Below are 13,857 nucleotides of genomic sequence, written 5' to 3'. Positions count from 1 at the left end.
AAAAGTCAAAATCTCTATTTCAGTGAATGAAATAAGCATAAAGTAATATTTATGGTGTTTCCTGTTCTCTTCGAAAATCAGGGGCTATCAAACTAATTCCTCCAAAATATCCGTCACACTTACTAGTTTTTCGTAGCAATTTCCAACAAATATGGCGGATTTTCCTCGAACCTTTTCCATATTCCTTAAATAAAACATTGCCCGCCATGGGTTCCAAGTATTTGCCGCATATTCAAAATGTGGCTTAACCAAATAAAAATTGTATCTCCATGGGGCTTCCTTCCCTACACCTGCAATAATTGATTTGTAAAATTTAAATTTGTAAAACGGGTTCCTAATACAAATGGTTCAAGGCTAGAGTGTGTGGCTATCTTCCTCTGGTCCAAATTATTTATCTGAGAACTATGGCTACAGGATGAGTAGATTTTTATTCGAGGCATCTAAAAGATTCAACATTACCTTGTGGCCATGCTAATAATAAAAGGATGGCGTAAAAATGTGAAGTATCACGATGTAATAATAGTTTCAGGCGTAACTTTGTGGAATTGTTTCATAATGAATAAGACAAAACTTTGTAACTCCACATGAAAATAATCTTTATTGTGACCTAGGTTTCACTGCGGTACAATGTTTTCCGACCTCAAGATACTGCACCGCAGTGACCCCTGGGTCGTAATAAGGCTTATTTTACATGCGGCGTTACAAAGCTATGTTTGAACATTACTCATCGTGAAGTATCACCAAGACCTCTCGTAAAATTTGGTCAGTAATCAGAGGGAAGAAGATTCGACGCTAGATAGAATTTCTTGAAAACAGCTTAGGTGGGTTAACTATCATGTAACAATAAACCGTGCATATTCATTCGCAGTAAGAAATTCACATCTAATCCACAATGAATCACTATAGCAAAATACGCATCTGTGGAAAGTAGAGAGAAAATAAACAATAATTTGGTAATTGGGTTCCTGAGTACAATAAAAAAATCGTGGAGTTTTCTTTCCGGGAAAGAAAAAAAGAGAATGAAAAGAAACGAGAAAGAATGGACAATGATAAATGGGCAGAATGGAAAACAAACAACACAAACTTCTAGGCATGGTAGGGGAAGGGAGAAGGTTGTTGGGAGAAATTCATAGATGCCAGGACAAGTAGATGCAGGAGATAATGAGAGACAATAGGATGATGAAGACGGCAATAGATGAGAGAATATTGGGAAGAAGGAAGGGAGGGAGGGAGAAAATAGACAGATGTAATAAAGGTGAAGAGAAAATACGCAGAGTTAAATAACGAACGACTGTAATGTGTATCTTTGTGTTTAAGGATATGACGTGGTAGTCCAAAGGGTAGAGCATTGGACTACTGACTGAAGGACCCAGGTTCGATTCCCGAGAACCCCTATGGGCACCGTCAACTTCACCCAAGCCGAGTGCTTTTCGAGTATTACATCTTTCTGGGAAACCATAGAAGGCCCAAAGTAAGGACATGCTACTCCGATGGGTGAAATTCTCTCGCCGTTCGGCTTAGTACTAGGTGAGCTCTACCTTCACCAATCAAACTGAAACCCACCACCACCACAGCCTTTAGTTGAAGGCTGTGGTGGTGGTGGGTTTAAAGGCATTTTGCATTATGTTATGGCTACAGCAGTGTGCAGTGCCAGGGTCCATCGGAAACTTTCTCTATGCCAGTAAACTGCTACTAATAAATAAAGTTGGCGGTAAGGCAGCTCAAAAGTTAATAAAGTACGTGGAAAGCATTAAGCGTTAATAAATAAGGTACAAGGCATGGCAACCCAAAAGTTCCTAACACGCAGCCAGGACCAATATACCACAATGCATGAGTGGCCATTCTCCTGGTATTCGCCTCAGCTGGGTGACTTGAAGAAAATACGCGTCTATGCATAGGTACAGGTATTGACGCTTTGTACCATTTGCTTCTTTCCCCTTGGGACATGTTAGAATAGGTATTTCTGATCATCGCTACAATTATTTTGAACATTAATTAATTTTGAGTCCGTAAAAAAGAGTGCAAGTCAGCCGACTAATTTAATCACCATCAACGCCGAAATAAATGTTCAGTGAAAATGCAGAAAAATAACTTTACTTAGTAGTACATTGGTACAAGCTTTCGATGTTAAATGCCCGCTAAACACTAAGTCATACAGTTGCAGCCTCTAATACCTCATTTGAACACATAAATATTGCAATGAATTGAGTAATACGTTACAAAAATGCAGCTATGAAACTAATAATGCGTGATATTATACGTATACCAAAGAAACAATTTTAAGAATATCCTTCTTTGTTTCTCGTGATACACTATTTTTCTTGCGACGCCAAATTCAACGGGAAAAACATGAATTGTCTTGATTATATCATTCACTGTTCATAAGTGCACGTCAAATTTCCCAATTATCACATCCGTGTTCATTTGGATGAGAGAAGTCAAAGAAATTTAAATGAAGTGGCACACTATTTATTTCGATCCTACGACCAAAATTTGATTTCATCTCTCGAGCTTTTTTATAACTATTTCAACCTTACACAGTAATCCTTTCAAAGGAAGGTGCTTACTGTCCTTGAAAATAACATTAATCAAACTGGTAAGGTATTTTTCAAGGTTGGACGCCTTAGATACCATAGATCAAGCTCATTAACATCCCATGAATATCCTTAAAGGCACAATTTCACTCCCATAAATTTGGACGCCTCCAAAGACTTCCAAATCTCGAATTCCCCGCAAACGGAATGACGGGCGTAATGGATTCACTTGGTAGAGCCGGGAAAGGGATGGCGACCGTCGAAACGCGCGCGGGAGGCGCTTAAAGAACGGGGACCATCCCGACGGAGACTTGAACGCCTGGGCGACCCTCTTGGTTCGACGACGACCTCCGGGCTCTCCCCCGCACTCCTCACCCTGACGACACCGGCAACGACACCGAGAGCCCTACGAGGCGATCGAGTGGGCAGGGAGCCGCTCATCTTATCTCCTCCCTCGCTCCGTCCTCCTCCTCCGGCCCCTGCTGTAGGAAGACCTTGGAGGAGCGGCAGACGGAGTTCCGGGAGCGGCGGTATCCCCACGTGTCCTCCCGCCGGAAGGAGTTCACGGAGCGAAGCGAAGTCTGCGTCCGCGTGGACGCGCTTGAGGCCGTCGAGGAAAGCCGGAAGCGGCGTGCGAACTCCGTCTTAAACTTGTCCTGTCGGAGGAGGGAAGGAGGATTGGATAGAAGACGCGACAAGAGCAAATCGATAGTATTGAATATATGGAACACTATACACGAGTACAATTCAGGGAAACCGTGCAATTTAAAAATAAAAGTTATATGGTGCTGCATCGACAATTTCGATAATATTGCCTGTATCGTATATCGACTCCATCGACCATATGTTTTCTCGACTGTAATGTCTAGATCCAATATCGAAAGCATCATTCATGTCCTCTATCAACAATAAGGTCAACTACAGTGACAGTATCTCTAGTGTCGTCACATGATAGGTTGTTGTCTCTTCTTTATGTAATATTTCCAGAAAATCAACAGAATTATCTACGTAGGTTTAATCGTTTTATCTGCGTATGTTTTCTTTAAATAGGCGCATTTTTTAAATACTTCTTCCGCATGATTTGAATATACATTTCCTGATATGGAATATTCTTGCTTGTAAGTATATTCTTTTGAGTTATTATCTTCCATTTTGTGCATGCTAAAACTGATATATGTGTAGAGATGTCATGATTGGGAGTGTGCATGTATGGATAACAGTGACCTAACACCCTCCGCCACACGCTCACGGGCGGCTTGCGGAGTATTATGTAGATATATCGACAATATAGGCCGTAGTTTTTATCACCATTATCGTTCATGTCACTTTACTAACAATGCCGCGCATATCGTATGGTTAATGAATCGCCAAGACGCACTGTACGCTAGTGGTTTAACTCCACTTTCTAAATGTACTAGATAACGCTAGAGTACTTAACCCGGGAGTCAGTTTGATAGTTGAGGGTAGAGCTCACCTAGTACTAATTGTAAACCTTTGTGATGTATGAAATTCACGCATCAGGAGGGTAAGAGGAGATAGCCCCTTTTCTGTGTTCCTACGGTTACTTAAGAAGATATTGCACCCAAAAAATCACACAATTCGGGTGAAGCTGGGGTTGAACAGAGGCATGGTGGCTATATCCCGTGCCCTCCGGTCAGAACCCGAAAGCTAATTCCAGGGGGGGGCTACGTCATATCGACGATAATTGTCGATAATTAATATAATGACTCAGTAAAATGGACCTGACCAATTTTAAATTACATCAACATGGCGCCGATATACTGTAATATCGTAGTCCTGGACGAGACGGATGTTTTCTACAGAGACGGCCTTAAAATAAGTTTCATTCATCATCCCAATAGACTCATGAGACCTTCCCAAGTGACCCTGAGAGGTAGTAGAAACAAGTTTTTTCTTTGTTTGGGTGTGGAAAGAGTGAATTTTCCGTGATTTACAATGATACAGTCAAAATTTTCCTAATCTTAAGAAATCTAATATTAGGAATTTGTGCCTAATTAAATCCTAAAACAGGGATCATACAAATATTGCACAATATCCACAATTATTATGGAATAGAACACTTTAGATATTATTAGTCGATAACTTTTCTAAGTATTAAATAAGTTAAATATTATGTATAGGGCGCACAGCAATAACAGTCAGGAATTCCACCTCTTAAAATAAGTATATAAATCTGAATTTACTCCTTCAAATTAAAATAAAAAAATCACCCTCATCTGTCACTAATTTATTGCGCGTATTATGTTGTAGGGAATATTTTAAGGAAATAATTTTAAGAGAAATAAATCTCATTACCCTAAAACTTGCAGTTGTCTATTAAAGCAAATATATTTCTATTAACATCGAAAACTACAGTATAATCACAACTAAGTTAAATAAAGTTAAATTAGGTAAAAATATATATTTTTAACAGTTGACTCCATAAGGACATAATTTGGCAATTCACGCGTAAATCTATTTTTTCGCCTAGTTAGCGCAGCAGACTGACTAAAAGCCTGAATAGAATTGCGAGGATATTATATTCATATATCACATTAGCCTTTATGTATAAATGAAAGAATGGGTGGAGTATATTATTTTTTTAAAAAGCAACCAAATTTCCAAATCTCGCTTTATGGTCATTAGTCGAAAGGCGTAATCACATGATTTCCCTGAATTTGACGTGCGTCATAGAGAATAAGGCTGAAAGGCGTGGTTATGCGTCATTCGAGTAATCTTAGCTAAATAGTGATGTGGCACATGTGATCTTTCCCGGACGTAATTTATAGCGGTAAAATGACACTGTTTTCATCAGATTAGAAGGCATATTACTTGGGCGTTTTCATAACTGATACACGCGCAAATTACATTAAAATTCCTTTACTTTGCATTCAATTAACTCAACTGAATTATTTTATGACATTAACTTATTTCTGACAGTATCGCGAAGCGACAGAAAAAAATGCACTGACTTCAACGAAGTTAAAGTACCGAACTATTCCAAATATTTATCAAACAAAAATCACCAATACGGTTGTCGCGTTATGGCAACTTTTGGGAGATGATATGGAGAGTATTATGTTTTTTAATTGATTCACACTGCCTTGGGTAACGATGAATTACTGTCCGCCTCCTACTTCGGCAAAGGCGAGAGAAAGTTACCGAATTACCAAGCGCAGATAAACCTTGACCAGAATGAAAACGACTTAATTCATGTCAAGATAAAGAATTAAGCGAAATTATTGTCTTACATCCAAATATTTCATCTCTTCCGGTTCCGATGAGCCATAATCTTCACGCGGCATCCTCTCATGCGACACAGTGTCGATCGATTCTGTGATTCAGGCCCATTATTTGATATGTTTCCAGATATTGTCAAGTTTTGTCAGGAAAAAATTCTATTTTCACTCTTTGGAGTAGTCACATGGCTGTATTCACACTTGATTAAAATTTTACAATGTAATGCTCATCCGTTGAACCCGGAGAGAATTCAATTTTCATTTCAAATGAATACAGGTACAAACTCATTCGATGTATTGAAAAATCATAAATTTTTCCCCGACTTTACAAAAATGCTCATGATATGACGTATCACCCGTGGACAATAAAACGTAAACTGTATATTCAAATCTAATGAAAGGAGGGTAACAAATGACCGCAATCGTCGACATTTCAAAAAATACTAAAACATAAATAGATTAAAAATTAAAAAATAAATGCAGTTTATCTTCATGGAAAAGTTAATCTACTCTGATGGAGAATACATTTTTATATTGCGTCAGGTATTTTTATATACATTATATCCCATATTTATCCCTCAGCCTCAGCAATTACTAGAGGAGCAAAAGAAGATCTAGGAGTAAGAGGTTTATTTTCAAAAAGGTTTGCTTTTTAAACTCTACTTAGAGACAATATAGGTACTTCTCAAAATCTGAGAAGAACAAATATTTTTGCGAGTAGAATAAATTGAGTTCAAAGGTAAATTTATACAATTAGCCAAGCATCATTAAAAACTCCAAAAGTATGGCAAATTGTAAATATATATATATATATATATATATATATATTATAAATTATATAAATATTATATATTATATATATAATATAAAAAATAAATATATAAAATTTCTTACGTCTGGGAGCAGCTAAATAATGTATGGCACACGCAAAGCAAATATCAGTCCATCACTTTCTATCCAAAAATCCGATGAAATCCATATTTTAAAATGTCTGACGCATAGCTTGCGCTGATAATAACAGGGTTTATTTGTACCTCGGAATATTCATATGCATAAACCTCTTATTAACAATCGATATTACTTATCATTAGATTTTAAAAATAACTCCACATTATAGTATTCATCATGGCATATTAATTGGAAATGTCTCAAGCTATTCAATATTGTGAAATTGCTTTTCAAAACAGAAAGGAAATACTTGAATAATCTCCAATCTTTATCCCTTTCATTAAAAACTATCTACGAAATCTGTTTAAAAATTTGATTAAAATTATAGAGTAGGAATCAATACCAAAACTTCATAATTAATATAAGGAATGACGGGCATACAAAATAAAATATCACTCACGCTGTATATTCCATATATAATGGGGTTGCAGCAGCTGTTACTCATAGCCAACCAGTCGCAGCAAAACCATATAATATTGATGTACTTGTAACTGCATAAAAGAAACATAGGGTGCATTAATTTACAAGGCAAAAATTGGTAGTACTAATGTTGTACTGCAAAGAAAATTACTAAGGCTCTCCTTATTGTACTATTACTATGCTAATAAAATATTTTTAGCATTTCTAAAGATAACTCTGGTCGATTTCACATGAGTAATTTACATAAGGGATGAAAATTGGAATACTGCTGAAAAAATATATATATGATCCTATGTGAAATTTACAGCGATGATTTGGATTAACAAGTTTTCTATTAAATGAGTCTGATTTAAAAATAGTTGACCTAAATAGGTGAGTCGAGAAATATTTAATTAATTTCAACGAGAGAAGAGGCCCTTGGGATTACTAGACTTTTATCCGTCCATTGATTGAAAAGTATTTTCCAGACGAATGAAAAAATTGCAATTCCACAAATTAATTGCCGTGGAAAATAAGAATGAATTCGTGGAATATCAATGTTTTCATTAATCTGCGCGAAACAAAAATTCCACCAAGTAACTGCTCGAACATTTTCATCATCAAAATAATTTATATTTTTTAAGCAAAGCATTTTTCCTTTTAAAATTAATCTACATGGTAAAATGGTGGTAAAAATATATCCTTGAACTCCACGGAGGAAATTTAACTTCATAGTTCTCCATAGAAAAAAATCATTAAGCATTATTGACTCCAAAATTACTAATTATATATTAAGTTAGTTGCATGTGGTAAGATTCTAATCAAGCCTATACTTGATCATGGCAACTTTGTTCCAAGTGACATTATTTGACATTTCCTTTGCCATTTCTCGCCATTAAACCAATTGACAAAATCAACACATTCCCGCAATTATGAATGGATAAGAACCTCTTATACCCCAATGAGTTATAGTTATTAGCCCCCCAAGCACCATCCCTATATGAGCAACTGAGGAATAAGCAATCAAAGATTTTAAGTCAACTTGACGAAAACAAATGAAAAACTAACTAAAACGCCCTCAACAATCTTAAACCAACAAAATAAAAATTAAATGAAACACCTAAAAAGTAGGGCATAGAAAAAATACGACAAAGACCATAAACCCCCGACTTCGAGAGAACATCAGCCAAAATTATGCACCGCATGTGTACGTTACACGTACCATAACAGGAATGTAAAACCGTAAGGGATAATAAAAAAGATACCGTTTTATAAAATAAAAAGGAATTTAGAGATTAATTGTTCTAATAGGATAGAAGACAATCGCCTCTTTTGAAAAAAATATGGCTAGAAACACTTAAGAGGTAGCAAAAAAAAAGAGGACCAGCCTCGCCATTTGAGAAAAGGAAATCACAGTGAACCGCGACGGATGAGGCGAGGGCCTATTCATTGCCAGAGGAACGCATGCAACGGGGAGGTTCGACAAAGAGGAACGAAGAGCATGAAACTTGAGGAAATTTTTCTGAAACCAGTCTCGCAAGGAGTTGTAAATCATCCCTTTTTTTAAGCTCGGGAAAGTTTCATGACGAGGGAATCGCCAACTCACTGGTTGATATGTGGGAATATACCCTGCATCACGTTGTACGTCTGCAGCGGAAGCCAGCACACGGCGAAGAGCGCCACGACTATGAAGAGCATCTTTATCACCTGGAAAAAGGAAGACCTGAGTAATTGCGATGAAAATAAACAAACTATATAAAAACATATATGTGTGTGTATGTATGCATGTATGTGTGTATATATATATATATATATATATATATATATATATATATATATATATATATATATATATATATGAATACATATGCGGGGAATTCGTAAAATCAGTTAGGTTTGCTGATGACCAAGCTTTAGTTTGTCAGTCAGCCAAGGGGCTGCAAGCATTGCTCAGTGAATTGGAAATTCAGTGCGACAGGTATGGGATGAGAATCAATATTAATAAAACAAAGGTTATGCGATTTTCTACAAAGAAAAAGGCCAAGCTTAACATTAAAATAGGAGGGCAAAAACTAGAGCAGGTAGAACAGTTTACGTATCTCGGTAGTGTTTTGGACCAACTCGGTCAAAGTAGTACGGACGTAAGGAGAAGAATTGCGCTAGGCAAAGAGGCTTTCACAAGGAGGAGGGAGTTGATGACAGGGACTTTGAGTAAGGATGTTAAGAAAAGACTCGTAAAAACTTTGATATGGAGCGTAGCTATGTACGGCGCGGAAACGTGGTCATTGAAGCAGGAGGATAGACGTAGACTGGAGGCATATGAAATGTGGGTGTGGAGAAGAATGGAGAAGGTGAAATAGACAGAGAAGAAAACAAATGAGGAAGTACTTGGTATGGTGGGCGAAGAGAGGGGTTTGTTGGGAGAAATCCTATGGAGGCAGGAAAAGTGGCTGAAGGGGGTATTGACCGGCAGCGGGATGTTGAAGACTGTAATTGAGGGGAGAATGTTGGGCAAATGAGGAAAGGGAAGGAACAGGATAGGTATGTTGGACGGGATGAAGGGAGGAAGAAAGTACTCAGAGCTGAAGAGGGACCTGATGTAGAGTAGGATGTTGTGTTTTGCTAGGGGTCTAAAATTATTTAATTAGTAATTATGTCCATCCAAAAACCTACCTTAATCGATAGATTACCTAATAATAATAATAATATATGCATGTATGTATCCACTCAAAATTATCGTCTTTGAAAATTTTAAAAAGCAAAATCATCCTTGATGACAATTATTTTGGAGGTCAATCAAAATTTCTCAGTGATATACTGATGGAACTCACGTAAAAGTCACACGATGGATTAAACGTGACCACGTTGTGGAATCAAGCGCCGCTGGGACTGTGTGCTCTGTGAGGTTATAAGCTAATTATTAGTCTACCGATCAAAGATAGATTTTAGATGGATCAATTGTCACACCTCTATGCCGCATATAACACAACACCAAACACCGCAACAGGCGAGTGATGGCATATAAAATACGATTGGTGCTCCTGTTGGACACCCACGGTGTCCACACCCATGCTGTTCCATTCCCAATCACGTGCTTACCCAGGAGACAACATGGAATGAAATAAGCTACCGGAGCACTGAAAATTGACGAGAAATATTATTATTAAAAGTAACCTACCGGCCAAGAGGTTTTGTTAGATCCCCTACACAAGCACTACTATACTTACAATCACCATCTAATAAAGCACTGAATGAATACTCTAAAACCCCACAATACGATAAACCAATCTTCAACCCCACTCACTTCCTAGCTACTTTGAATCCATCCAAAATGCCTATACATTTCCACCATATCCTTACCCAACCCAAAAATGCATATTTAATGTACACGACCATGATTTTATTCCATGACGGTTTGTCGTGTGGAAATAATATGGTTCGGACAATTTTACTACCCGATATAAAATTAAAACTTGATGGGATTTTACTAGCGTTTAAAGAGTGCCGCGGAAATGCTAGTAAAGTGAAGGGAGTCGACAACTTTGTTATATGTGGGTAAGTAACTGCATGGCTTTTTTAACTCTATGCGTATTTTTACTTTCTTTATCGCATAAACGACGGAGGCAATTGGGGAACTCTTGCTATGACAAATATCACCCCTATTTCATACTTTCCATCGGTCGTCCTTCGAGGTCGATCGAATCTTATTTAAATGCATCAGTAAATTCTTAACTCTTAAATTTTTCTAGATCGAATCCAAATATCTATCTTAAAACTGCAGAAACCCTGGCTTCGGAACCATTCACAAGGATCGAATTCACATTCATTTCTGTCCCAAAAATAAGTAGAATGATTTTTCGCCACCAATGTAGATATCTGGAGTGGGGGGATTTATGGTGGGAAAGGTAATGGGAGATCTTGGGAAAGCAACGCGACACACGTCAGTTAACTGTGCGCATTTACAGAGTACGGATTGCTACTAGACTGGACCCCAACTCGACGGTCACTTCACGAATCCACGATACCACTTTCCATGGAGCAATTATATGCGATACAATCGTGCAGTAAGCTTTTGAAAACTTAATGCAAAATTTTAGAAGCTTAAGCTGTTAAGAAAATTGGGTTCGGAGACCATGGCCATGGTTAAGGATGCTTATGGGGATGGAGAAATGTCCCAAGTGATGATTTTCTGCTTGCACAGGATATTCTGGTAGGTTAACGAAGAGGTTGGCGAGGAGGTTGACGATGAGGAATGCCCTGGACATCCATCAACAACACGGTTTGATGAAAATGTACAAGAAGTGAGAAACATGCTCAATTCTGATTGACCCCCAAGTGTCAGGATGTCAGCAGAAGAGTGAAATATTCAGAATGCCTCAGTGCATTGCATTCTGACAGAAGATTTAGCCATGAGAAAGGTGCACCAAGATGGTCCCCAAGGTGCTCTCAGAAAACTGCTTGTGTGACAATATTGCTTTGGACCTCTTGGACCACAGTGAAGGTGACCTGAATTTTTTTAGAATCGGTGGTTACTGGTTACGAGACATGGGTATTTGAGTGCGACCTAAGTATAACTCCTTTGAGAACCATTTTGGACCACTGGATGTCGAAGAGGCCATGACGAGGTGCCTGAACGAAGTTCCTGTTGATGCCTAATAGGAAGCATACCACAGCTGGCGGAGGCACTGGCCTTGGTACATATGGGTGCTCTTAAAAAGAATTTTAGTAATTTGTACTTTAAACTGTCGTGATTTTTTCCCCAGATTTATTCAACATATTTTTGGAACAGACCCTGCATGCTTTATCACGAAAGGTACCTAAATTTTTCAGCTTTAAAACCAAATTATTCTTACTAGCAACCTTAAGACTTAACGTGACTGTGTAACATTGTGAATCATCAGTTAACTCTTTTCTTGGAAAATCGTGCGGATTAAGTTTGTTATTTCATAAAACAAAAGCAGAGACTCGTTTGAATGAAATTTCGCAATAAGAACAATTTTCAGATTCAATTATTGACCAAATACATATCGCTCAAATACAGAATTTCTGATAGGAAAAAAATAATAACTGAAGACTCAAAATCTAATTATTTTGTTTGAAAATTGAAACAATTAATTTCCGAAACATTTACCTCCAAGATAACTATCTATTGCAATCGCACAAGATATGTAAGCACGTGAAAAAACCTGACCACATCCATAAAACTCTTAAAGTATCACAGCATCTTAGAATCCCGTGAATCGTGGATGATTTCACGAATCGACTGCTAACTTAGAATACGATTTCGCGATTTCTTGGAAGCGGTAAGGCAACAAGTCGGGCAATAAGTACGCCGTAAAAAGATCATCGATGTGAAAAATCGGTGTAAGGTACCAGATAAGATAAGGAAATGGACATTTCACCATCTGACTGCCTCATAGACGTAATTTCTTCAGGGGAAATTTTTCCATCCTGAAGCTCAAACATGACCTAATAACGACAGCTTTGTCTCTAGGGAATCCTGTTAGTCAACCCTGTCGTAAAGCTCTGTGTGGGGAAATTTTTATTTTGGCAATACCAATTGCAGTTTCTTGCGTAAACATTTCAATTGGCATGGTAGTTACACGCCTCAAGGTTGTCCGCTCACTCGTCATTCCGAAGAGAATTTTCAGATGAACCTTTCCGTCCCTTTCCCGCAAGGTAATGCGGACCGTCTGACAAGTAGTAAAGTGATCCTTGCCATTAGTAACGAAAACGATACTCGATATTAAAATGAACGCGAAAGACTATCCCGACATAAAAGCTAGCATTTTCCAAAAATAAGTTTCCACGTGGAAGTTGATGTGCTACTAATAAAATTTAATGAAAAAAGGTGATTTGTGGCAAATTAAAACATATTTTTAAGCATTAGTATACCGGCTGAGGGTAGGTTTATAATGGACCCTCGCACAAAGCACTAGAATACTCCTAAGCCCAAACTAGCTTGACACATAATATCATTAAACTCAATATTACAAGACTCATTCTTTAGTTCTGCATTCTTTCTATCTCCCATTATGTCGCCCAAAATTGAAATTCTTTTAAAAACTAATCCCACCATAACTTTTTTACTAGATATACGTCTGTCCATGCGATTTATTTTAGGTAAAGGCAAAGTACTTTTGAACTTAAAAAAGCTAAGGAGGTGATGATAAAAATTAGCCCCCGTCTACTACTTGACGATACAAGCTAACTAATTACGGAAACGGAATGGGTGACCAAACTTCAAAGCAAAGCAATAAATTTACAAATCGCAAAAGAGTATAAACTTCAATTGGGTTAAATAGTGTCCGTAAACTGGTGTTTGATGATAGGAGCACGACTAAAACAAATTTTAACTCACCAGCCGTCAATGGAAACAGGCAAAATATTGAAAACTGAAGTGTTCTTGAAATTCATCACGTAAATTTAACATGAATAGATCAGGGGGGTAACAGTGTGATCTTAAATGCGTAACTTTTAGAATTATAGGAAATTCCCATCAGATAAAATGTTTACGAAATATTCCAAGCATAACGAATACTGACGAACCTTTCATAAGCAGAGCCATTCAAAAACTTTCGAAGCTAACCTTTACCAGTACTGCCATAAGCATAACACAGAATTTTCGAAGACATAAAATGTAACTACTTGTATAAATCTTTCTCTGAGGACTCTCTACTGAACACAATAGTCAGCCTATCTATCTCAACTCATAAGGCTCGAACCATCAGCGAAAC

At 37.5% G+C, this 13,857-nt stretch overlaps 1 protein-coding gene across 1 annotated transcript in view; it reads right to left on the bottom strand.

Moving 5' to 3' along the window:
* Window positions 1-2,971: 2,971 nt before the first annotated feature.
* LOC139686882 (tachykinin-like peptides receptor 99D) overlaps window positions 2,972-13,857 on the bottom strand; it is a 29,631-nt gene continuing 18,745 nt past the window's right edge. Inside the window, exons 4-6 of the mRNA XM_071583957.1 lie at window positions 8,727-8,827; window positions 7,122-7,212; window positions 2,972-3,190 (exon numbers count right to left, since the gene is read on the bottom strand). Of these exons, the coding sequence (XP_071440058.1) occupies window positions 2,972-3,190; window positions 7,122-7,212; window positions 8,727-8,827 (411 nt within the window). The remainder of the gene's footprint in view (window positions 3,191-7,121; window positions 7,213-8,726; window positions 8,828-13,857) is intronic.

Source organism: Hetaerina americana, unplaced genomic scaffold (assembly GCF_022747635.1).
Source record: "Hetaerina americana unplaced genomic scaffold, ioHetAmer1.1.p SCAF_15, whole genome shotgun sequence".
Taxonomy (NCBI): Eukaryota; Metazoa; Arthropoda; class Insecta; order Odonata; family Calopterygidae; genus Hetaerina; species Hetaerina americana.
The sequence above is the reverse complement of the archived record's forward strand: the minus strand, read 5'-3'. Positions and strand labels throughout refer to the sequence as shown.